Raw genomic sequence first — 25,500 nt, 5'->3', positions numbered from 1 at the left:
TGAAAATATTCAAATCAGATCCAGTTACTGCACCACCAGTTACAAGATGAATTCCAACCTCCTAAGCTCCAGTCATCCTGTTTACAGGTGCACTATTGAGATGGGCCACCACCACTTCTTGGACCTGATCATGACTGTAGCTTGAGGGGTTTAGGTCATGAAGGTCTACACCTCTCTTGTGCTCATTGATCTATTTGACATCAGTCTATCAGTATAATTCTTTCTCATCTTTGTTTCTACTGTGAAAATATTGTCTTTCTAGTAGACCAGTGGTTTCTCATCTTGTGCTGGAACCTAATTTGGATCCTCTTTAGTTTTAAAGGGCACATCAGAGAGACAATAGTCTCTTTATCCTGAACTTTGCAGGTGCTAACAGAATCCCACATGACTGGTTAAGGGGGAGATCATCCTCTTTTCCCATGAACTGATCATAGGTATTCAAAATCAGGCATGGAAAATGGCCCACCTTCCCCTTATTGTCCATGTCTAAGTCACCACTACTAAAATCAGTAAGGAGTCATCTTTCTCATAATTACATTGTTGTATACATTGTCTAGCCATCACTAAGACAAACAGATCAAGAACCACACTCAAAATAAATCTTAAAAAGGAAGAAGTTTGGAATTGGAAGAATATGTTATGTATTTAAATAAGCGTACATAGGTCAAATGTATTGTCCCACTGGTCACTATCGTCACTGTCAACATGTTTACACATTCTGCTCACACACCAAAACAAATTTTTGAAAATGCAAAGGTGAATATCATAAGACACTTTAAAGATGATGTGCACCAAAAATCTTTGTTTAAACATACATTGCTAGCCTCTTCTTTGGGAGGTTTGATGGAATCTGTACAAACAGTACAAACGTTCAGCACTAATTTAGTTTCATTTTTATAAGGTGTTTGTGTGGGGGGAATTGATCTCTGAATTTTCTGCAATATAACAGCAATAATTTCTAAACAAAATCTGTACAAATGGAAATTTATCAGCACAAATTTAGCACAGTTGATCGATACCGATTGTTTGAAAATTTGAATTAGGTTGGAGACTCGTTGACTTTTCATAACCTCTGGAAACCTTTACTAAAATCTTAAAAAATATAGGGGCACAAACATATTTCCTGCACAGACCAACACAAACATTTGACACCAATTTTGTTTTATTTGAAGGTGGCTTGGGGGATGAGGGGTGTCACTTCACTTAGGTAGACCAACTATGCTACCTGGTCTGCACACTGTAGGGTGAGGAAGATCAAGACATTCCACTTTTATTTTTCAGAAACCAGGTGATCCATTCAGAGCAGAATTGATCCAGTATCTTTAAATTATATCACGTTTTCCTCCAAACATAAAAAACCCCAAAACCCTCAGTCGACTGTCAAGTCCTTCTCTGTTGAGAACTTCTCTAATATCCTTAGAGTCTTGGCCACATGCATTATTAAAAGTAATGAGCATGTATCAAATTGAAGAGAATAGTTGATGTTCTGGTAACACATCAAAAACTTTAGAGCAAGATCAATAAAGTCATACATCACTTTGATAGGTACTCAAGCTGTGACTAAACAGTCAAAGTAAACCACTCAGAATTTTAACAAGTGACTTTAATTCAGAAAAATGTAACAAAATCATTTTATAGGTCCACATGCAACAGCACTTAAGTTTTAAGCTCTTGAGGGCTGAGTAATCTTATAAAATACACACAAAAAAAAAAAAAATAATAATAATAATAATAATACAAAAGTGTAATGGGGCTGCTGGTGGCAGTGGGATTTTTTAAATCTATATATACACATGACAAGCAATGGTCAACATCTTCACAAACTACACACAGAATTAAGCTCATTTGTCTTCAAATTCCCACAGGGATAATTTAGACGCCATAAGTCATTTGAACATGCTTTACACTTTACAATATGAAAAAAACCCTGTACATATAGTACTGTAAAGCAGACTGGTTTAGTCCATCAAGTCAGACTAATTCAGATCCTGAGATTTAGCTATTGGATTGAAAAAAACACCTCCAAACAGCAGTCAGTCACATCTCTCTAACAGTACAGCTGGGTCCATGTCCTGCAGCTGTTTTAACATGGGCTCTATGACACCCTCAAAGGCTGGATCTAGTTTTATTTTTACTTTGCAAAGTGACTTTAAGTTCTGATGGTTGCTGAACCAGACACAGGTCTTTTTGTTATTTGAGCTAGTTTGGTTCTCACCATTTTCTACCTTAACTGACCTCATCAAGTGTTGCTCTGATTCTCTGGTCTCTTCCAAGAATTGTAAGAAAGACATTTCAAATCCCATTGGTTTAAAGGAAGCCAGGGGCACACTCTGCTCTGTCTCCTCTGGAACTATTGCAAGGCTTGGGGAGGTCTGTTTCTCTTCCTTGACCTGAATAGGCGTCGTCTTGGTTGGCCGAATGACTTTTTTAGCTTTGATAAAACTTCCACCAAACTTTCTGGGTCGCCCTCGTTTACGTTTTAGTACCACAAGTCCATCAGAAGTTTTCTTTGTTGATAACTTAGTTTTTAACAAAGTCATGGTCATCTCTGTTGGGCTTCTTCTGCGTAGGACCGGCTTTGAATACTCATATTTCCCTTCGTCGGTGACAGCATCTGTTGTTTTCTCCACGTCTGACTGCTCTGAAGTGTTCTCGGATTTGGAGTCGTCACTCCTGATGGAACGAAATTTATGTCTGGAGAACTTTTTGCAGAATATGAAGTGACTCCTGTGCTGTTCCAAGTACTTTTCTGACAGTCCATGTACAATGTAATGTTTGAGTATGCTCTTTTCAGACTTCATGACTGATGTGCAACCTTTGATCATACAAGGATACTGCAAGTGAAATTTCTTGGTGCACAAAGCAGATGCATCCACTTTAGACTTCAAGGAAGGTTTTCCATATTTGAGCCAATGTTTGCTTTTTGACTTGTCTACCTTCTTCTTGTCATGAGTCCTCAGGGGGATCTTTTTGTTGCTCTCTATATTTTCTTTGCCATTACTTATTTTGGTAATTTGGTAATGTGATGATGTTGAGTTTTGCTTCCCTTCATCCTCTTCCACTTGTTTATTTTGTAGTTTCAGCTGGTACAAGTCTTGATGTTTTTTCATCATATGTCTGAGCATGTTTGACTTTGTAGCATAAGACCGATCACAGCCTTCGATTTCACACTTGAAAACTTGTAATTGTTCAGTTTTGGCAAGATTTAGGTCTTTATGGTGCTCTTTAACATGACTTTTATACTTCCTGAAAGCAGTGAAGGTTTCTGTGCAGCCTTGGTGACCACAAGCAAACCTGCCAGGTCTTATATCAAATAATAGTGCTTCCACCTCATCATCTGTGAATTCATGCAACTGCAGATAGTGCTGGAAGAGATTGGGAATTTCTTGAAAAACACAGCAGCAGTCTTTGACTTGACATCTGAATTCTGTAATCTGCAGCAACTCAGACTCTAGCTCTTCCTTAACATGGTGCAGTAGTTCATCTGATTCCTCACTTTGGTCATTCTCCTCACTCAGGACATGCTCCTCACTCTTCACTAGTGCTGACAAAGCAGATTGGTGTACAGCCCTGTAATGGAGGATCAGATTTTGCTGGATCGTGAAGGCTGCCTCACAACCTTGATGGACGCAGCGATATGGTCTATATGGACTCAGAGCATCTTCTAATTTTGGCTTCTTCGCTTTAGACTTTCTGACAATGTTATTTTGTTTAACCACTGTTTGCATCTTGAAAGGACAATTTTCATGAGTTCGTGGAGCTTGAGGTAGGGTAGACAAATTCTGGAACAGAGAAAAAGTCTGACTTTCTGCATACAATTCAGGCAGATTTCCTTCTTCTTTTAACCATTGTTCAGTAGACATCCCTGCTTGTGCTGCCTGGGAGGTTGGGAAGGTCTGAGGCCTTGCAGGTGGAGTTTGTTCTAGATTTTGCATGGGAGCAGCTTTTAAGGAATGGATAACTGAGCAGTGATTATGACCTTGATATTCATGATTAGGTACAGCTGTGCTAGGTGAAGGAACATAGGTCTGATTCAATGAACCCTGGAGATGATGTATACAGGCACTGTTATCTAAAATTGTATGGCTAACTGTGGTAACTGGAGCCAATGGAACCTGGTTTATGGCCACAGGCTTCTTTCGAAATGCATTAGATACTTCAGCTTTCGCCAGCTTTCGCTTTTCATCCAGGTCTGCAATTTCTTTATTTGATAATTTGTGAACTGACCGGTAATGAATGCGAAGGTTTGAGTTTCGAGTAAATGCTTTTGGACATTTCTCGCACTTGAAAGGAGCATACTGTCCATATCTTTTTTTGACCTCATTAACCATCCCAATTGTGTAGTTGTGAGCTTTGGAGAGATGCCTCCATAGAGAATCACTAGAAACGGAACTAAATGAGCAATCTATGTCTTCACAAGGAAATGGTTTAACAACAGATGTTGATGGAACTGACGTGACTCCAGTGAAATTTTGGGTTTTCACCTTAGAGGATACAGGTAGGCTGCTTTTTTCAAACCCATTTTGTTTTAACGTAGTTATCAACTGATCAGGAAGTTCTCTCATCAAGTCAAGCCTTTCAAATGCACACTGAATTTCAGTCATCCACTGCTGCTGACTGGTTGATAACTCTGAAGGTCCAGGATCCAGTTCAGTTCCTGCGGTAACTGGGGGGCTTGGCAGGTCTATGAGGATCCTGGGAGTCTCTCTGAAACCAGTAAAGCTCTGGGTGTTTAGCAGGTCTTCAATTTTACCACACGATTCTGAAGTAATTGGAGAACTTCCTGTAAGGACTTGACCTTGAGGTTTTGAATGACTTGTTGCGTCATAGGACAAGTTCTGAAATCCAGAATTATTGGAGGGACTGTAGGGACTTGAGCCCGAAGTTTTTAAATTCACATCTCCAGAAGGACAAATGTTTCTGCGTTGAAAGTCACCAGCCAAAATCTGCTCACGCAGTCGCTTTTTGATATTTTTATCAGTAGTCTTCACTGGACTCATGGCTTGCATACCACTTGTTACTGCTTGGCTAAGGTGAAACTCGGGTAACAACATTTGCTTCATGATGTTTGAACAGGAATCGGAAGCCGAGACGGTTTTCTTAGAGGGATAACTTTCATGAAAAATTAATTCAGGATTTTTTTTGATTTTGTGAGAACTGCCCAGGAGAGCACTAGCAGAGTTCTCCATGAGGATTTCTGAAAGAAGTGAATCAGAGAATTCACTCACAGGAAACCTCTCCACATGTGACTCATGAAGAGGGGTGGCAAAATAAGAATTGACCCTTTGCTTCAGCTGGACACTTTCTGTATGCTGTATAACTGAGGTACCAAGTAGATGCTCACTTGCAGTATGAGAAGCACAGCTGTTTTGGAACATTGTTTGGGTGTCCGATGAAGGAACAAACAGATCAGACATACTGGAATCAGGCATAAGATGTTTAAGCATGACATTTTTCGAGGGACTGTTTTCATATGATGGCATGTCATTGTGAGGATACTGGGAAGTGGGATAATGTTTTGAAGCTGAAGAAAAATCAGTTCCCTTCTTTTCAGGTTGCTGACATGGAGCAACACCATTGTAAAAGGATTGTGTCTGGGATGTCGCAACTGTTTGTTCTGAATTTAGAAGATCAAGAAATGATTGCGGTAAATCTGTGTTTATTGCCGATTCTTGATATGGTTTGCATATTGCACGCTTGGACAAATGACCACCAAGTGATCGAGGATTATCAAACTGTCTAAAACATCTGCGACAAACAAATTTTCCATCTTTGATTATTGCTGGCCATTTGGTCCTTGCGTGTTTCCTGTCTTGCTTCTCAGTCTCAAGATTAATTTCAGAGATGGCAGAGCCATACTTAGGCTGCATGGTTCTGCTTTGCTTTTCTTCCAAAATTGACAAATCGGACAGATTTGGCTTTGTTTTCTCAGGAGTCTTATAAAGTGAGACTACACAGCTTTGCATCTTCAAAGTACAGGTTTGGGAGGTTGCCATTTCTTGCGACAACTCCATCGACCTTTGAGTGGTCATAGTTGGAGTTGTAGACTGGGCTCTACTTTTATCAAGCAGTGAGTCCAAGGACTCTGAATGGCAAACTTTTGATTCCATTTCAGAGGATGAAGAAATACCAAGTGGGAAAAGAGCACTAGATGAATCAATCTCGTGCATCATATGCTGATTAGATGGGAATACTTGGGAAGAATTACAGTTCGGAACAAATTCACTTCCAGCAGCAACAGGGTTTTGATGCATTGAAAGTTGAGACTGTGTTGTTATTTGACTTTGATCAGCACCTAACTGAGAAAGGACAATAGGATTCAAAACACTTGCCATTAGCAGCGAACTGTTTGGATTGTGGGAAAATGAAGGGAGATTTTGTGAGACACTATATTGAGAGGATGTACATGTGTTAAGAGAAGAATGTGGCTGAATAATACCGTTTCCCTGAACCCGATGGCTGGCCTGCTTCCTCTGTAGTGAGGAGTCTGAACTCAAAGGCCCTGATGAGGGGTTCAGTGCTGGAACATGGCTTATTTTGATTTCAGTGCGGGCAACTTTCCATTGCTCATAGAATTCTGGATGAACTGCTCTCATGTGCTTGGAAACACTTCGATAAGAGCTGTAGGTTTTTGTACATGTTCCAAATGCACAGTGGAACCTCGGCCTCTGCTCTGGAGGGGGAGCTGTGACATTTGAGGGAGTAGCAAAGTTCTCTTGGTTGCTCTCCGTTAGTTGAGGGTTTGTTCTTGGTGGTATTGGTTGTGACACTGATGGATCTGAAGAAACGTGAGGCAATGATACTGCTAAACTACTCATACAAGACACTGGCCCTTGAAGCATAGGTAACATAAAGTTATGGTTAGACTTGTAATTCATTACATCCGTATTTACTTTGCTGGGTAGTGTGTGAGGCAGACTTTGTAAAAGCTGTCCTACACTGCCTTCAAATGGATGTACAGGATAATTTTGAGGTGAAGTCTTACAATCTAATGACTGGTGGCCAACCTCATCTTTTTCTTTGCTGGAATTAAGCAAATGGGAATGTACAGACTGAGTGAGAGAATTATTGGAATTGTAGATGTTGCTGGCTGGAAACAGTGATTTTGGAGGGTCTGGTTTGACTTGGCATGTATCCATGGTATCCACATGTTCTGGTGAAGTCTTCAACAAACTTTGTATGGTCATAAATTCTCCAGGATTTGGATAACAAGAAGCATCAGAGTTGATGTTTTCCTGAGAATGTTCTTGCGAAACAGGAGATTGACTAGAAGGTATTTGTTCATTGGTTGAAGAACCAGGCTGCGACTTGGCAGAGGACGGTGAACGAGGTGAACTGTCTTTATCCTGGGTAGCATGGTTCAAGAAATGCAAATCTAGCTGTTGTTGAGAATGAAATACCTTTCCACAGTCGACAGCTTTACAAGTAAAGGTTTTGTAATGATGTGACTCATGGTCAAAGAGCTTAAAAGGGGCATTAAAGATTTTTCCACAATTTGGAAACATGCATTTAGCCATGAAATCTGAATGGGTTTTCTTATGTAAGAGGAGTTTGTTCTTTGACAGAAAACTTGCCTTGCAGTTTAACTGTATACATATATAAGGCTTTGCGCCACAGTGGACTTGTAAATGATCATTAAGATGAGTTACACTAACAAAGTGGCGACGACAGTACTGGCAAACCACCTTGTTGTTCTGCAGTTCAAGAAATGTTTTTGCTTCTTCATTATCCCCGTGACCTTTAACATGTGCAATGAGGTTTTTGATAAACTTGAAGCTCCTCTTGCATGTTCCCACTGGGCACATGAAGTTGTCTTCATTAACTTCTACATCACATCTATTCACTTGAGACTGAGTTCTCTGAACTCTAGCAATGTTTTGTTTCAGTGAATTGTTAAGCTTCTGAAGTTCATTATGTGCTTTTGCTTTCAATATTGCAATGGAAGGGGCAGACAATTTGGAATTAACCAGTGCTCTGCTGGTTTCCATTGCAGTCAGTCTTTCCTTGCAAGAAAGTTTAACATGTGACGTTACATGGGGAAGAAATGTGTCTTTTGATATGAACGTCTCAGCACAAATTGGACAAGTGTAGATTCCATGGCTGAAATGAATCTGAGCATGTCGAACAATTCGGTGACCAAGAAACTCTTTGTCACAGAGCACACAGTACTGCATGTAGGCCTGCCAGTTTCTAAAGCGGGTAGATACAAAGCCCTTTTCCTTCAGCTTCTTCATTTCTCGATTTTTCTGTTTCTTGTCTGCTGGATCTTGAAGATCATATGTGCCACTGACTAAACTGTCTGGGATACAATTAAAATCCTTTAGACTCATAAAGTCTTCTTCCTCAGTTTTCTCATTATCATTTAGCGAGTCAATGGATGAGACGATAGAAGCCTCATTACCCATTAGAGACAGACAATGACGCTTCAGTGTTTTCCAATCCCAGAACTCTGGGTCAAAAGGCCACTGGGTCTTTAAAACGAGTAGGAGATCACAACGCAGAGAGTTGGGAATAGGCATACTTTCCTCCTCTAGTTTTTGATCTGGTTCATTGTAAAGTGTCTCCACAACATAGTATGAATCCACAGTGGGCTCCAGAAGGAACTCTGTTAGTTGGCATGCTCTCTTAACTTCCAGATCAGTTGGAAGCAAACAGGAAATTGTTTTACAGACTGTGGCCTTTCCTTTGTCATCCTCCGAAGTGATCCGAAGCGCCATTATACACAACTCGATACACACAGGTAGACCAATGTGGGTTATCTATAAAAGAAGGAAGAAACCCACTCATTAAGCTTGCTCAACTCAAAATAAGCTACAAAGGCAAACATAAAATTAACAGGCTGCTTCTAAATGAATGTCAACACACAAACACAGCAAGATCTCGAGGGACAACCAACTAACCTCCGACTGGATGACCTTGATGAAGAACAGGATGTGATACATGGATTTGGATAAGACTGACATTTGCCGGCATCTATCCAGGAAGGCGTGATCTGATGGCTCTAAGCGCTTTAGCAGCTTACTCCAAAACAGAGTGAGCTCCCTGGATTTAAAATAGGAAAACCATACATCAAACTAAGATCATTCAAAGGTAACTCCTGTCCAGTATTTTTACCAGTTTACATAATGGGGCATTTAGTGTTCTTACCAAGCACAGTATGTGTCTCCTTGGAGAAGCTGACGGGTTAGAAAGGCTGAACATAAACTGAACGCTGCGCTGTCATCTCCATCTGATTCCAAGTTGCAAATCATTTCTATAGCGTCGTGGCAGTCCTCCTTTGAAAGCTGAACAGACACACACAAAAATTATATTTACAATACAACTTTATGTGACAATATTTAACCAGATGCACATTAAAAATATTATTTATTGGTGAGCCAAGATGGAGTAAAGATGGATATTTCAGAGCTCCTGCAGGCTTATTAACATTTTCGATTTATAATCCACAACTGCTCACTAATTGCAACCTAAATCGCAAAAATAAAGATTTTAGACTATAAAGAACTCTTTTCCAGTCGACGTTACTTGTTAAATGGCGGATAAACTTCGCAAATTCAAGTACGACGGTAACACGGCGAAGCTAGCAGCTAGCACCAGAACCATGAGGCAGCGTGGTCCAGAAAACGAGGACCCACAACCCAAGAGTCCTGGTATGAGTGAGGAGTTGAGAGCCGATATCCTAACCTCTATACGAGGGGAAATCTCCAAACTTGTAAGGGAGGAAATGAGGAGCGTGCTGGCTGAAGAGTTCACCGCTCTCAGAGCTGGCATCCACGCAGTGAGGGCCGAAATAACCAGCAATACCACCGCCATCCACGCAGATATCACTTCAATTGAAGCGGACATTGAAGACGTGAAAGGTGGACTGTCGACCTGGTTGTAAACAACCGTGACTGAACTTTGGAGCGAGCTGGTGAAGATACGGGACAGGTGCGAGGACATGGAGGGGAGGATGAGGCGCGGAAATATTCGTATAGTTGGCGAAGCCGAACTCCGCTAATCCTAAAGAGGTCTCAAAAATGATCAAAGAAGCGCTCCAGATGGTCCGGGATGTAAAAGTCGATCGTTCACACCGATCAGCCGCTCTGACAAAACCGGGAGACGGAGCCAAACCCCGTGTGATCATCGCCAAGCTGCACTATGATGGAGACGCCGCTGACATCCTGAGGAGAGCCTGGAATAAAGCCCCACTGACCTACCAGGGTAAAAGAATCGCGATCTTCCCGGATTATACCACCAGTGTGGCCAAGGCGCACGCAGCCTTCACCGATGCACGGAAAGCTTTATGGGGACAGAGCGATGTGCGCTTCGGATTACTTTATCCAGCAAGACTCAAAATAACATACAAGGAGGACAGCAAGGAGTTTTGGGATCCCGTAAAGGCCATGGACTACATACGGAAGACCATCCCTGCTGCAGTGACTGGAACTGAAACGTAAGGGAAGCCGTAAATGCTAATTTGGCACAATTAGGTCCAGTAGATCTCAAATCTGAAATAAATGTGCCCTTAATTACTTAAATCCTGACAGTGATTATGATCAGCAATGTTTTTTCTCTAAACTAGTACATTTGAAAGTACCGCAACAATGTCACTTCTAATCTTGTTAATTTACTAAGTCACGATTAGCCATAATTAGGCTGTATTAAAATCACTAGTAGATTTTATGTTGTGGTTAAAGTATACATACTTATACTATCCAGCAGGAGCCTGAGGTTCCTCACTCTTAATTTCCCTTTGTTGTTTTTGCACACATCCAATTCTCTTCTGGTTGTGTTTGTTGCTGCTTTTCATAGTGGCTAGGTACTTAAACCCACCACCTTGCATTATGTTAGCAATGCAAACTTTTAAGTGTGTTTTTTGCGTTTTGATCCCTCTGTTCCCCCAGGATCTTATTGTATCTAAAAAACAGAGCATTTGAGTCTTAGTTTTGGAAATATTGCACAGCAAAGCCTTACTATTTTTATTTTATTGCATCATCCTAGTGTTCAGCATCCATGTTACTCAAATGTTTGGTACCATCCGTCAAATGGCCGTCTCTGCCTCCAATACCATCACATATATATATATATATATATATATATATATATATATATATATATATATATATATATATATATATATATATATATATATATATATATTTATATATATATATATTTATTTATTTATTTTTTTTTTAATTAAAGAAGTTATGAGTACACTAACTGTAACAAGCTACAACGTCAGGGGTTTGCATAGTCCAATCAAAAGGAAAAAACTATCACTGCAACTCAGACAATCAAAATGTCAAGTAGCACTACTACAAGAAACACACTTATCAGATTTGGAACATGCAAAATTAAATAAGTCCTGGGCTGATAAAGTTTACTATTCGTCGCGTTGTTCTGGAAGGAAAAGGGATGTTGCTATATTAATACATAGGCAGATCAACTTTACTGAAACTTTAGTTCATAAGGACAAGGAGAGTAGATTTATATTGGTAAATGGGATAATTGATGGAGCAGACTTTTGGCCTTCCAACTTAAAAAACAACAGTCCTCAAATGATGTTCAAAAGCTAAAATCAGGCAATAAATCCATCTTAAAACCAAAAGATATTGCTGAAACTTTTGCTGAATTTTACAAGGTTTTATACTGAGATACTGACACTTGCTCTAATGAAAGTAAGATAGCAGACTATTTACAAAATATAAATATTTCTGAATTATCCGATACAGTAGCTAAACAATTAGATAAGCCAATTCAAGAAGAAGAAATTAAAAACGTCTTATCCCTTAAAAACAATAAGTGTCCTGGTCCTGATGGTTTCATTAATGAATTCTATAAGTGTTTCATAGACATCATTAGCCCACTTTTATCAGAAGCATACCGCTTCTCTTTATCAACCAAAACAATGGCGCCATCCTGGTCTGATGCCACAATAGTTTTATTACATAAAGAAGGTAAGGATCCCACTGACGGTAGGTCATATAGGCTGTTATCAATGCTTAATGGGAACGTACGCATTCTAACCAGTATTCTGGTGAGACGATTAAATGTCATAATAAATCAAATCATATATCCAGATCCAGATTATTGTTGGGAGTTATTAACTTGCATCGTTTATTAAATATTATGACTCACCAAAAAGAAAATAAAGCTATGACGGCTGTAATATCTTTAGATGCTCAAAAGGCTTTTGATTGTGTGTCATGGAAATACGTTATTAAAGCGTTAAAAAGGTTTAAATTTGGGCCTAAGTTCATAGATTGGATACATACATTATATTCAACCCCACAGGCGGCGGTAAGAGTTAATGGTTTCAGGTCTGCAAGTTTCAAGCTGGAACATGGATGTAGGCAGGGGTGTCCTCTGTCACCTTTATTGTTTGCAGTCAGCATTGAGCCATTGGCCCAGCTTGTTAGGGACAATGATAAAATTAAAGGGATTTTGATTGGTGCGGAGGAACATAAAATATCTCTGTACGCGGATGATGTACTTTTGTATCTATCTGATCCTACATCATCAATACAAGGCCTGAGGGAAATTATCTCTATTTATGGTCATTTTTCTGACTATAAAATAAATGTTAAGACAGAGGCAATGGATGTCAATGGCAATATTCCACTAGGGGTTAAACAACATAGCTGCTATAGGTGGCCATGGGAGGGCATTAAATACCTAGGCATCAATATTCCTCTCTCATTAAACAATTTGTATCACGTCAATTACAGCAAAACACTAGTTATAATTAAAAAGGATCTAGAGCGATGGTCAGCATTGGCTCTGTCCCTCCTCGGCCGCATTGAAACCATTCATATGAATCTGTTACCCAGATAGTACCAGTTGGCATACCAAAATCTACGTTTGTTGAATTGGATAAAATGATATCAAAATTCATATGGCAAAGCAAGCGCTCTCGTATACAATATAAAACACTTCAAAGAAGTAAGACGGAAGGGGGTCTCAATCTTCTTGTTTTAAAATACTATTTTTGGGAAGCTCAGTTAAGGCCTTTAATTTCATGGATTCAACAGGATTCTCAAACAAGATGGCTGAGCATTGAGCAAGCAAAGTGCTCAGTACCATTAAAGGTATTGCCATTTTTAGATATTCCAGTAAAGGAACTGCCACTGTGGACTAAAACCATATTCAATATTTGGAACAAAGTGCAAATTTTGTTCAAGCTACCAAGAGGTTTATCAATATTAACAAGTATTGGACATGTAAAATCTTTCACACCCAATTTCTTAGACAGAAATTTTTCTAAATGGGCTGAAGAGGGGCTTATATTCATTCACCAGTTGATTGACAGGAAGGGACTTATGTCATTTGAAGAGTTATGTAGAAATTTTAATCTCCAGAATAGTGATTCTTTAGATATTACAGTTGCGATCTTTCTTGTCTGCACAGGGACTGGGAAAGACACTAAATCCCACACCAATAGAAAATCTTCTAATTCATTTTCAGAAGGGGAAGGGAATAAAAGATTGATAGCAAAGTTATATGTATTTGTCATTCACAAACCTTGTGAAGGTTTGTGAATGAACCTTCACAAACCCACTTGGACGAAACAAAGATGGGAGGCAGAGACGGCCAAAATCATTTCTGACGAAACATGGGAGGGAGTCTGGACTGAAGCACATCGAGTTACAAACTCAAATACGTGGCGGAAATTTAAATGGAAAATTATCAGCAGATATTTCAGGACCCCAGATATAGTTGCTAAGATGGACCCTACAGTTCCAAGCTTGTGCTGGAGAAACTGTGGCTCAGCAATCCCCAACCACACACACATTTTCTGGTCATGCCCCAAACTTCAAAACTTTTGGGATGAGGTGTACAGGGCTATAAGCCATATCTTACCAGGGGTTATGCCAAAGAATGTTACAGTTGCACTACTTGGTATTATACCAGAGGGTTTTCAAGGACGGGCTAAAGTATATCTGCTAAATATCCTTTTTACAGCACTGAAATGTATTACAATCAGGTGGATGCAATTGGAGCCACCTTCCTATGACTTATGGGTTCAAAAAGTAAGGGAATTGTATAGAATGGAACAGATAACCTACTCATTAAGACTTCAAAAAAACACTTTCTGCGCTGGGGTCCAGCAGAAGCTCTGTTGATGTAAATAAATCCAATAGGTTTGTGTTTTGGCATATGGGGTTTAACTATTCCAAGCAGAGTCTATTCCTATTTTAGAATTGTTTAGTAATGAGTCTACAAATGTGATGCTGAGGCCGTAAGATATTATGCTGAGATGTTTATTTTATGAAAAACTTTATATTGTCAACATTTGTATTATGTACCACTGATGTATGGCTATGTATTTGTTATTTGCTTTGTAAAAAATAATAAAAATGTAAGTTCTAATATATATATATATATATTTCATCTCTCGCCCATTTCCGTCTTGTTCCAGTAGCCCATTTGTCATCAAGGTGCTCTGGTTCCCCAACACCTGACGCAGACCTTGTTTGGCCGGGCGACGTCTGAGCCGGCATGTTACGCAACTTAGTATCTCTCATGGTATGAGGTAGGCAGTAGCTTGAAGGGTCTTGCCTAAGGACCCAGACTGGATTCGAACCCTGCCCTCTCGGGTGATATACTGATGCCTTATGTATTGAGCTACCCTAACCCAGCAAATAACCCAAGTAAATCCTACCAATGGCTGGAAAAAGCTGGACTCAAGGACAGCACAGAGGCCCTCATCCTGGCCGCCCAGGAACAGGCCCTAAACACCAGAGCAATAGAGGCCCAGATCTACCACACCAGACAAGACCCAAGGTGTAGGTTGTGCAAGGAGGCCCCTGAGACAGTCCAGCACATCACAGCAGGGTGCAAGATACTGGCAGGGAAAGCGTACATGGAGCGACATAACCAAGTGGCAGGCATAGTGTACAGAAACATCTGTGCAGAATATGGACTGGAAACCCCGAGATCAAAGTGGGAAACACCCCCAAAGGTGGTGGAGAATGCCAGAGCTAAGATCCTGTGGGACTTCCAGATCCAGACAGACAAAATGGTAATGGCGAACCAACCAGACATTGTCATAGTGGATAAACATCAGAGGAAAGCCGTTGTGGTTGATGTAGCAATACCAAGTGATTGCAACATCAGGAAAAAGGAGCACGAGAAACTGGAGAAATACCAGGGCCTCAGGGAAGAACTGGAGAGGGCCTGGAAGGTGAAGACCACAGTGGTGCCTGTGGTCATCGGGGCCCTCGGGGCAGTAACCGCCAAACTGGAGCAGTGGCTACAACAGATCCCAGGAACAACATCAGACATCTCAGTCCAGAAATGTGCAGTCCTTGGCACAGCCAAGATACTGCAGGACCCTCAAGCTCCCAGGCCTCTGGTAGGACCCGAGCTCAGAGGATAAGACCACCCGCGGTGGGTGAGAAGGGAATTTTTATTTATATATATATATATATATATATATATATATATATATATATATATAATATATTCATTTTGTCACTGATAACCCCAAAAATTTAATATGAACAGAGCTTCAATGAAGGTGTACAGAAAATCTGACTGGCTGTCCACAAGAAACTACCCAAAAGTAAATCTTGCAACATCTTTAAACTGTTGAATAACTTTTACATTTTTCTCTGTTAAGATATTCTTTTGGACAGTCTAGATATTCACCAGAAAAAGTTCCAACAACCTGTAACAATCTGATACATTCCTTAACTAAAAAAGAAAATAGTACAACATAGGGCATGACTCTGGTCATATCCTATATTCTAAAAACTACACTATTTTTGCTTCTCAGGAACTCATCTCTGGCAATTAGAATAGCTCAGGGTGGTTTCCTAAACGTAATCTGTGTTTTCAGCAAAGCTCATGTCAACAGAAAAATGGGCAGATATTTAGAAGTCTGTACATTTACAATAAGTATACCGTTTAATGTAGACAACTATTATCAGTTCCTTTATTATCATTTTTTACTATTTGGGTACATTTCTAGGTGGCACTTCTTACACCACTATTTAGAGGCTTTTCACCAAGTTCAGTCCTCCAGAAAACACAGATTACGTTTAGGAAACCATCCTGAGCTATTCTAATTGCCAGAGATGAGTTCTTGAGAAGCAAAAATAGTGTAGAATACCATGCTGCAACTTTTAGATATACAAGTGCTCCAACAAACCAGAATCAAATGGCTAAATTCTCTCACCAGGAGTCCTTCAGATCTGCAGAGGACTGGTAAGCAGTTCATTTGATTCAGATGTGTTGGAGCAGGGATGCTTCTAGAAGTTGCAGGATAGTAGCTTTTACAGACCCTGAACAAGAGGGACCAGTTTACTGCACCAGGCCAACTAAACCTGTGTCATCTTTAAATCTAATCAATTTAGCTATACTACTAAGGGGAAATTTGTAAATAAGGAATAATTTTCATAATCATGACTATGAGGTCATGATTACGAAGCCAGAAGATTCTCTTAGACAAGAGATCAACTAATTCCATCCGTTCATATGAATTCGCAATAAATCTGATTTAAGCTGATATTTGGTTTAATCTGTCCAAAATCTATGTAGAAGTACAAAAATCAGTTCTATTGACATTTTTTCATGAATGAAAATTATTTTCATTCCTGAAGTAGAATCTGCTTACCTCCTCCATGAGCTGATCTTTCTCCAAAATGCCACAGAGGCAGACAAGATACATCTGTTTGAAAGCCCCCTTCGCTTGGAAGGCAGAACAGTCAGTGCAGATCTTTGCTAGAAGTGCAGCCTTCTCCAGCTGCTTCTCCTTTATCAGCTGCTTCACTCTCATCTGTAGCAACACAGGGCCCTCATGCTCCAAGAACTTCTCCACTGAAAAAGTTAAATCACACAGGCAGGTTTTCATTTTAGACTTTTTGTAACAATGTAAGGAGTAACTGAAAATTACTCTGTTATAATCCAAAAGAAGCTTCACTGAACTCCCACAGTAAGGTAGAGGCAACTTAGCCAACTTAGGAATACAAACAGGTTGTGTTTACAGTGAGTTTACGGATTATTTTAAAAATATGTTATACCAAACAGGAATTTTAACTTTGTAGATGCCATTTTTTTGTTTTATGTAATTATGGATTTGGGAAGGCTATGAGCAGGAAGGATCTCCTGTAGCAGTCTGTATAGCTGCATATGCTTCTTACTGAAGACCTACTAATATTTTACAGTTTCATAAAGAACATACTTGGGATGGTCTATTATGATCAATGGTCTGTACCTGTATACAGCTTTATGACATCCAGAGGACCCCAAAGAACTTCACACTACATTCAGTCATTCACACACTGGTGGTGGTAAACTATTGGATGGTAGCCACAGCTGCCCTGGGCAATCTGACAGAGGCCAGGCTGCCAGGCACCGGCACCACCAGGCCCAAGGACACAATAACAAATGGAGGGAGTGGGAATCAAGGCATCATGGTTTATGTTCTTTATTTTCTGAAGGATGCTCCTTTGGATGCAGTGAGAGTCTCCAACTCCAGTTCTTGTATGCCATAGTGTGTGGGAGCAGAACAGTGAGTTCAGAGAGGTCCCCCAGAACTCACCCAATCTTCATAATCAGCTTGTTCGCATCACTGGTAAATGGTTCGGCAGCTGTGCTGCATAAAGTGGCCTTGCAGTCTTTTCTTTTCAAAATGTTTTCTCAGTTTTTCTACAGGAAACATTACCTTTAGCAAGAGGGTGTTCTTTTTCTAAAGCTACCAGGAATACCTGATCAGCATCTTATAAGCTCAAATAAGATAAATTACAATTAAATATAGGAGCAGACAGATTTGAAGAATGGCAAAATGAGATTGATTAGTAGTGGCCATAAACACCAGATGGTGAAATATTGTCTCTATTGGGCTCTCTCTGGGATGAAGCTGCTTCCCCACCATTGTTTTTCACTAGATCAGGAGAAGCTGGCTTTCCCTTGTCTCAACCTTTTATTTGTGTGTAGGTCAGATGAACAGGCAACTTGTGCACCTGTCTCCACAATAATAACAGAGCTTCTTCAGTCTGAGGCATCTTCATATCTACTTAAACACAGACTGCTCTTGAAGAGCTTCCTGCACACAGATTCACCTTCTACAGTCACTCTTTGGGGAAACTGATAATTTGAGTTGAATTGGGGTTTAAACCAAAGATTCAATTCAAATGATCAGTTTGTTAGTGTAAAAAATTTTTTTTTGTCAAAATAAGTCCATGAAAACATAAGGAACAAATACTGTTTGTTATTCTATTAGCACTGCACACAGTATGTGAAGAACTTACTGGGTTTAAATAAATGTTAGGTACCATAATTATTTAAACACTATGCAATCAGGATCATTTTCCCTGTGATATGGTGAACAAAAATATAAGTTTATTCCTTTGTTTTTTGTTTCTTCTCATGGATCTCAGTGTTAAAATGGAAATATTGTAAAGTCATAATGATTATTTTTTCCAGAACCTGGATAGACTCTTGATTATCTAGGTCTGTGTTTGCTATGAAGCAAAAGCAGAAAGACACTACTTAATCGTGTGATATTTTTTACTTCTCATACTGTTCAAATATTTGATCTATTCTTCACATCTCAAAATTTACCATGTTCCGTTGCAGGGTTCTCATCAGACAAAATACTTTGCAGAACTTTGTGGCTCCAAATGCCTTCATGTTGGCTCAGGACACACAGTAGCGACAGCTGGGTGATGCCATTCTCCTGAAGTTTGTCATGTGCAAACTAAAGACAACAGAGTTTATTTCAGCAGTGAAACATGCAACAGTCTTAATCTGCAATCAAATTAAAAAGCATGTTTGTGCTTTGTAATAAACAGAAACCAGGTAATACTTAGCTAAACCAATGTGATGAACAAGAATGTGGCAGCATATGGTCTTTCTGAATATTAAAAATAGGTAGAAAATCTGCGAAGGGAGCAAAAGATGACGGTGATGGCAAGGATGCCTTCCAAATTCAAAGACGTAAAGCTCATAATCACATGAGTTGTCAAAATAATGAAAGTAAAAAGCTATTCAAAAACTATAGTTTTGCTTGTTGTAATGTCAAAGATTTTTCTATGATTGTGAAATGCAAAATATTTTGACAAGCCAGTTTGTAAAAATAAAATCTTAATTAAAACAACAAAATCCAATACTCTTTTTTTGTTTTTCACTTGTTTTGTTTTGAAAAGATATACATTCCAATCAATTATTTTTGGTTTAATACATAACATTTTAAATATAAATTTAGCATGTAAAAATAACAATAAGTTGAGACTTAAACAAAAATATCTGGACTGTTTGTAAATATTTTATTGTTTGTAAAAAAATAACTGTATGCAAATGGTGAAGACAGAAAGTTATGTTATATCTAATTAAACCAATATTTGTCCTGAAAACTTAAATATAACTGAACATATTCTGTGTGGATTAGTGATATTTTATATATAATTATTAATAATAAAAAGCTTAGCATATATAAACACAATGTACATTCTGTGCATTCTTTTCAAATCATAATCCATTCTTGCATACAGTTTTGCTAAATTATTATCCTGATAACCAGGACAAGTTTATACACAATAATTAGGATACAGAAATTTAATAAGATCAAACTCCCAACTTAAACAATGTCAATACCTTTTGTAGATAAATATAGGTTCTAGTTGAGCTAGTGACTTTGAGCTTTTGTTCAAGGTCAAACAAATCCAAACGAAATGACTGAATGTCAGTTTGCCACAACAGCGTGCATGTATGCAGCGACTTTCTGCTCTCTTGACAACTAAACAAGTTGCATATGTTGACAAGGGCATTTGATGGAAATTTGCTAAGAATTTGACAAATTAATTTTAATCGATTTAATTAATTATGAAGTCATTTTCTTTCTTTATTTGACAATTATTCCTTCAAGGGTTTCCATGTTCGCATGCACAGACACTGTAGCTTTCAGCTCCCTTAACATAATGACTCATTCCATCCAGAGGAGATATCAAGACTACCAGGGTCTCCATGGATTATGGTCGTCCTCAGATGTTGTGAATATTAACAGAAATGAGGACAGGAAGGAGGTCCGCTCCTCAGCCTGCTGCTCACAAACACTACATTCTTCATCAACAACTTTGAATTAAGTGGAGATGGTTCAATATACAAACAAATGTGTCTGTGGATGTTGTGTGGAAGACAAGCCACAAAAGAATAGCCATCTAATCTCTGCTTCATGGAGCCTGTATGGGGAAAGTTCCACCCATCAAGACACTGAGTGAGTGAGGGAGAGTCATCATGGCAGAGCACCTGCCATGATGATCAATCCAGAGCATCAATGAAGACTGCCATCATTCTGCCTAGCACCTGTTCACCCTACTGCCATTGGGGAAACAGTACAGGAGCATAAGGTAAAGATAAACTGTTGAAAAACGGGTCACATTTCTAGTCTTCTGTATCGTCACTGTTATAAAAGTCATGAGCAGAGCTGTACCATTAATAACACTGCACTGCTTATTGCATAATGACAATAAATCCAATGTAATCAAATGTAATTATTTAATTATTGGGTGTTGGAGCAGTGGGACATCCAAAATTTGCAGATTCTAAAACTTGGATTTGGAGAAAGCGTTTGATCGGGTTTTCCTGGGAGGTTCGTAGCATGGGTGGGACTGCTGTACCGAGACATCTCCAGCAGTTTTCAGGTTAACGGGATTCTGACAAAAGCAGTGGAAGTGAACTGCGGTGTCTGTCAGGGTTGTTCATTATCTGCCCTCCTCTACGTGGCTTGCATTGAGCCGCTGGCGCAGGTCCTACAGATAGTAGGAGTTACTGTACCGGGGAGTGGAGGCCAGGAGGCCAAATGCCTTTTATGTATGGATGATTTTAACGTTTTATGTACAGATCTTTTATCAGTTTCAATTAACAGAGTGGTTCGGGAAAGCGTCGGGTTCAAAATTAAACAAAGAAAAAACAAAAGCACAATTTTATGGACCATGGAAGAACAGTGAAAAGACAGGACTGCAGTTTCAAGTAGTACAGGAAGAGTTAAAAATACTAGGTGTAAAATTTGACAAGAATGGGGGAGGAGAGATAAACTGGACAGAGAAAATCAGGCGAGTAAATTAAAGATTAGGATTTTGGGGACAAAGAGCGCTGACACTAGAAGGCAAGATTTTAATCATTACCAGTTCTGTTTTATTCCTTCGAGGAGAATGATTTTAGAGCTGCAACGGGCCATTTTTTATTTCATCTGGACCTCCAAATGGGAAAGACTTAGAAGGGAAATCATGAAGAGACCAAAGGTTAAAGGAGGGAAAGGAGTTCCAGACCTGTATTTATTTTTAGGCAGCCATTACACCAGCATTCACCTCAAGCAAGCGCTGAACATCTCCACAAATCAAAAAACAAACACAATGATCAGATTAGAGGAGAGCAGGATTTTAACTAACCACCGTTTTATTGTGCAGGACCGGGAACCAGTGACTCCAGTGCGCGGCCTCCTGTACGGGGACGCCACCACGGTTTGGCGCAACGTGAGCCATCCCGTCCTCCCAAACAGACTCCAGGACCTGTCATGGATGGTGGCTCATCGGATCCTCCCGGTCAGAGCCGTCATGCACTCCTGTGGCATGTCTGCAACGTCCATCTGTCCCCCGACCCGGTTTTGGCTCGCTGGAGTCGGTGAGGCATCTGCTGTGGGAGAGCAGCGCTGCTGTGGACCTGTGGCCAGCTCCTTGCAATTCCCACACTTGCCAGCAGGGGGAGGGGGCAAGACGGGGGTCTTCGAAGCACAGCTTATGTTGTATGGGGTGAACCACCGGAAAATTGCGAAAAAAGACTTTGCAAAGATGTGGCTCACCCTAACCACCAAAGACGCCATTTGGACATCCAGAAACCTGCTGGTGACCAGGCGCAGGCAGATGCCCTCTGTGGCTGTGATCCGAATGGTGGCAGCGAAAAAGAAAACAACAAGAGCTGCAGGTGGCGCTCCAAGGACACAGCCACCAAGAAGAATCGCCTGCGCCTCCATGGACGAAGGAGCCGGAGCTTCACGGATGGAGGTCCCGGCAGTGGCGGCATGGCTCTCCGGGTGAGGCAGGCGGGAAGGAGCATCAGGGCGAGGATCCCCGCTGGGCGCCATCACTGTTTGGAGGGACGGGATGACTCCGGACTTGATATGGTGTCACCCCAGTCCTGCTCAACTTTTAACATACTGAGACTGTGTTTATTTATATCCTTGTTCTTATCTGCTTTTAATTTAAGTGACAAACTTGTATTTAAAAAAAAGTGAAAAAATTCTCTGTATAAAGGTAAAAATGCCATGTTTTTAAAATGTCCTAAGTGTCAATAAACTTTTTCAAAAAAAAAATCTTAAATTTGCAGGACACCAGTTCTCAACCAGCCCTGCATTAGGAGACACTTTTAATACTTTCAAAATCCAATTACTAAAATGACTATTGAAATCTTCCCAGCTTTACCTGCACAGACGACTTGAAATACTGCCATAAATCATCTGGAAGGGTCTTAAGTGAGAGCAACAGTTCCAAAAAGCTCCTGTCAAAGGAAAGGCATGCATTCACAAACATAATACTGGTGGATTTTCATGTGATAAGACTTTCCAATACTGACTTAATGACAAACATATAAGCACAAGTTATGAATTAGAAATGTTTAATTTCACTTACAGTGAAAGTCTCTCAACCACAAGTGGAACACTTTCACATTGCAGAGAGAGGTAAGAAGAAGTCTTCGCAAAGCTGAGCAGGGCGACCATGTACACTTGTATGAGTGGCAAAGGCTCTTCCTCCATCTTCCTACGGCCTACAAACTCCAAGAGCGTCTGAAAGAATAAAAATCTAAATCAGTTTTGAAACTTACATTTTATACATTGTAATAGATCAGAGCTTACAGTTTGAACTTTATAGGTAAAATGGACTAGCTCCAGGCTTTACCCCAGGAAACTTGCTAAGCCTGGTTGGTCGGAGCGCCAAGGCGGTCCACCAGCAGCCCAATGTTTTTTAAGAAAAAAAAAAATTTTTCTTAAAAAAATGTTTTTATGACAGGTAATAAGCCAGTGTAATGCTGGTCAGCTTTAGAGCTGACCCAAGGCATACATGAACTAAGCAGCCGCTTAAATAAAATAATACATTTAATTTTTTGCAAATAAGTTATTTGTAAAAATTTTTAAAAATATATTCTGTATTTATTTTTTTACAAGTAAAATGTAGTATTAGTTACAATAATGTCACCGATGAGTCTCTAATGGGTAAGACCTGACCTCCCCTAGAAGACTTGATTAGAAAGAAAAATAGAACCAGGTAAACCTCCAGAATCAGGATTCCTTTAATGTCATTGTGCAAGAAAACACACGGAAATTTAAAAGGCAATGAGTTAATGATAACAAGTATGTTTCGACAAATATAAAAAAATATAGTAGAAAGATATAAAAACAATCTGAATGTTAAAGGAACAAAAACAAGATGATCAGAGTTTTAATTCAGAGACAGAGAAGTTTAGAAAATCTTCCTTTTTGCAGAAGGTTTTGTACATTACAGCATGCAGATGCAAGAATACATTAGAGCTCCATCTGCCTCTCTATTTAAGGAGCACCTGAGAGCATGGTGGGTCAGTCATCAGTGCTGGTTTTCCTGAACACAAAGTTTTTATTTAATTTTAGTAGTGAGAGTAGGAAACTAATTTAAGACTTACTGATGCAGTTCAGTGTTTTGTAATACTTAACCTTACCAAAAGATTTATTCTAAGGCAGTAAAACATTTTACTTCATAATGGACGGGTCAAATATGAATTCAAAAGAGAATGCTATAACAGAAGTTGGATTAAGATCAATATTCAGTGATGGTAGTGACAATGAAACGCTATGATTTTTAATAATGAAACAAGGCCTTTAAGAAGTATAGTAACCATTCAAAATGCCCAAACTGATAAACTACAATTGTGAGACTGAACTGTAATCAATTATCTTCTTAGTTCTAAGCACTGAGAATCAGCTAAATTGATTCAACATTGGAATGAAGATGGAGGATGAAAATATTTGGCATTGAAATAAAAATACAGTGAAGAAGTTAATATAGTTTGAAATATATTGTGGTCTCTAAAAGGCAAAGACATCAATTAATCAATCAATTCAATTTTAATTGTATAGAACCTTTCAGGAACAATGCATTTCAAAGTGCTTCACATCATAAAAACATAAAAATACAAAGTCATAGAACACATAGTTATGGACTCAAAACTTTGCTATCGACAAAGAAACAAAGTACCACTAAGACTGAACATTCAACATACACTTAATAGCTCTGTATTAAACGAATAGGATTAGAAAGAACACGTGAATTTAAGTAAACATTTTAATGTAATTTTAGCTTGGTAAGTAAAAGTCTTATTTATTGAACAAGTTGGAATACTATAATGATCATTTATAACGCAATAGTGTGTTAGCTTACTTGGGGTAAATTCAAAAAGTGGAAATCCGCTCTGACCATCATTACTCTACAATCTGGTGCAGCTGGTTAACGTGAACCGTGCAGGACGCAGTGGAGATGGGAGCCAATGAAAGGCTTGCTGCCTCGTAAAGCTACGCGGAAAAAAAGAGAACCTGATACGTTTTATTCAGCACGTACACACCAGAAACCGACCAGGGGTATAGCTCACAAATTCTGTTTTTGTTCTCCGATACGTCTGAATAAACCAGCAACAACTAAGAGAGAAATAGTAAAATGTGTGAATTTTGCTATCATGAATACGTCACAAAATCAGTCTCCCAAGACAGCCATCCACATTCTGTCCATATCCTGCACGCAACCTTTTACATTCAGCGGATCTAAGCTAACACCGTGCTAGCTTCAGGCTCTGCTGGTAAACTGTTGCGCTACAGTACAGATAGAGAATTTTGTAAGCCCAAATTAAAAGGGCCAATATAAATACAGTGGAATCTGCACTTGAACATTGTAAAGACCTCGTCTCTTCCAACGAGTCAACAACATTTCTCCTTTCTCAACAGCTCAGTAGCGTATGCTAAAAGACATCAATTTCGATGGGTGTGTGGTGTGTTGTTACCAAATCGCAAGAGCCCCTTTTGCTAGTATTCACATAAAGCTAACTATGAAATACACAATTCAGTCTGAAAAGTGACCTTTTACCAGACAATGCAAGACTCAGTGAACATCAGCATTATCCATGTTAGCTCCGTATTTAGATGGCCTGTTTTGCAGATGATTGAAATTTAACTCACCCTACAAAACTCCTGACAATAGTCAGAAGAGGACTGGACTGGTGAGTTTGCGCTTTCTCGAATCAGAACTTCATGTAGTCCTTCCAACAAATTTCTGACTTCCCCAATTGTTTTGCTGATACTGTCCACAAGACCACGGTCTTGCTCGGCCTCCTCGTCCGCCATCTTCATACACTACTTCAGCGCGTACGACTCATACGTCACGACGCAATCGACGTAATTACGTCAGAGCTGAATGACATATCTTCATGCACAAAAGAAAAACGTCTCCATCCACCCATCCATCCATTTTCCAATGGATGGATGGGGTTGTCCCAGTG

The 25,500-nt window shown here is 39.5% G+C and overlaps 1 protein-coding gene across 2 annotated transcripts; it reads right to left on the bottom strand.

Moving 5' to 3' along the window:
- Positions 1–44: 44 nt before the first annotated feature.
- Positions 45–25,351, bottom strand: LOC129369043 (zinc finger protein 292-like). Of its 2 annotated transcripts, XM_055044333.1 has the most exons (8): positions 25,181–25,351; positions 22,614–22,768; positions 22,407–22,482; positions 18,553–18,688; positions 16,604–16,806; positions 9,148–9,284; positions 8,901–9,042; positions 45–8,759 (listed from the first exon to the last, which is right to left on the bottom strand). In XM_055044333.1, exons 1-8 carry the CDS (start codon positions 25,349–25,351, stop codon positions 2,034–2,036), a joined length of 7,746 nt encoding a protein of 2,581 aa, XP_054900308.1. In that variant the 3' UTR covers positions 45–2,033. The 2 variants fall into 2 exon arrangements, with proteins under 2 accessions (XP_054900308.1, XP_054900309.1); XM_055044334.1 differs by lacking the exons at positions 22,407–22,482; positions 22,614–22,768; positions 25,181–25,351 and adding an exon at positions 21,378–21,574.
- Positions 25,352–25,500: the final 149 nt, after the last annotated feature.

This window comes from Poeciliopsis prolifica, unplaced genomic scaffold, assembly GCF_027474105.1.
Source record: "Poeciliopsis prolifica strain line A6 unplaced genomic scaffold, Auburn_PproV2 SCAFFOLD020, whole genome shotgun sequence".
NCBI lineage: Eukaryota > Metazoa > Chordata > Actinopteri > Cyprinodontiformes > Poeciliidae > Poeciliopsis > Poeciliopsis prolifica.
Note: the sequence above shows the minus strand (reverse complement) of the source record. Positions and strands in the feature narration are given on the sequence as shown.

Bases quoted from the DNA above. Each gene is read 5' to 3' on its own strand.
- LOC129369043 (XM_055044333.1), bottom strand. From the start codon at position 25,351: ATGAAGATGGCGGACGAGGAGGCCGAGCAAGACCGTGGTCTTGTGGAC. The intron at 22,483-22,613 runs GTAAGTGAAATT...TTCCTTTGACAG, and splicing joins GTGGTTGAGAGACTTTCACT to GAGCTTTTTGGAACTGTTGC. The intron at 8,760-8,900 runs GTTAGTTGGTTG...CTTCTTTTATAG, and splicing joins TCAAGGTCATCCAGTCGGAG to ATAACCCACATTGGTCTACC.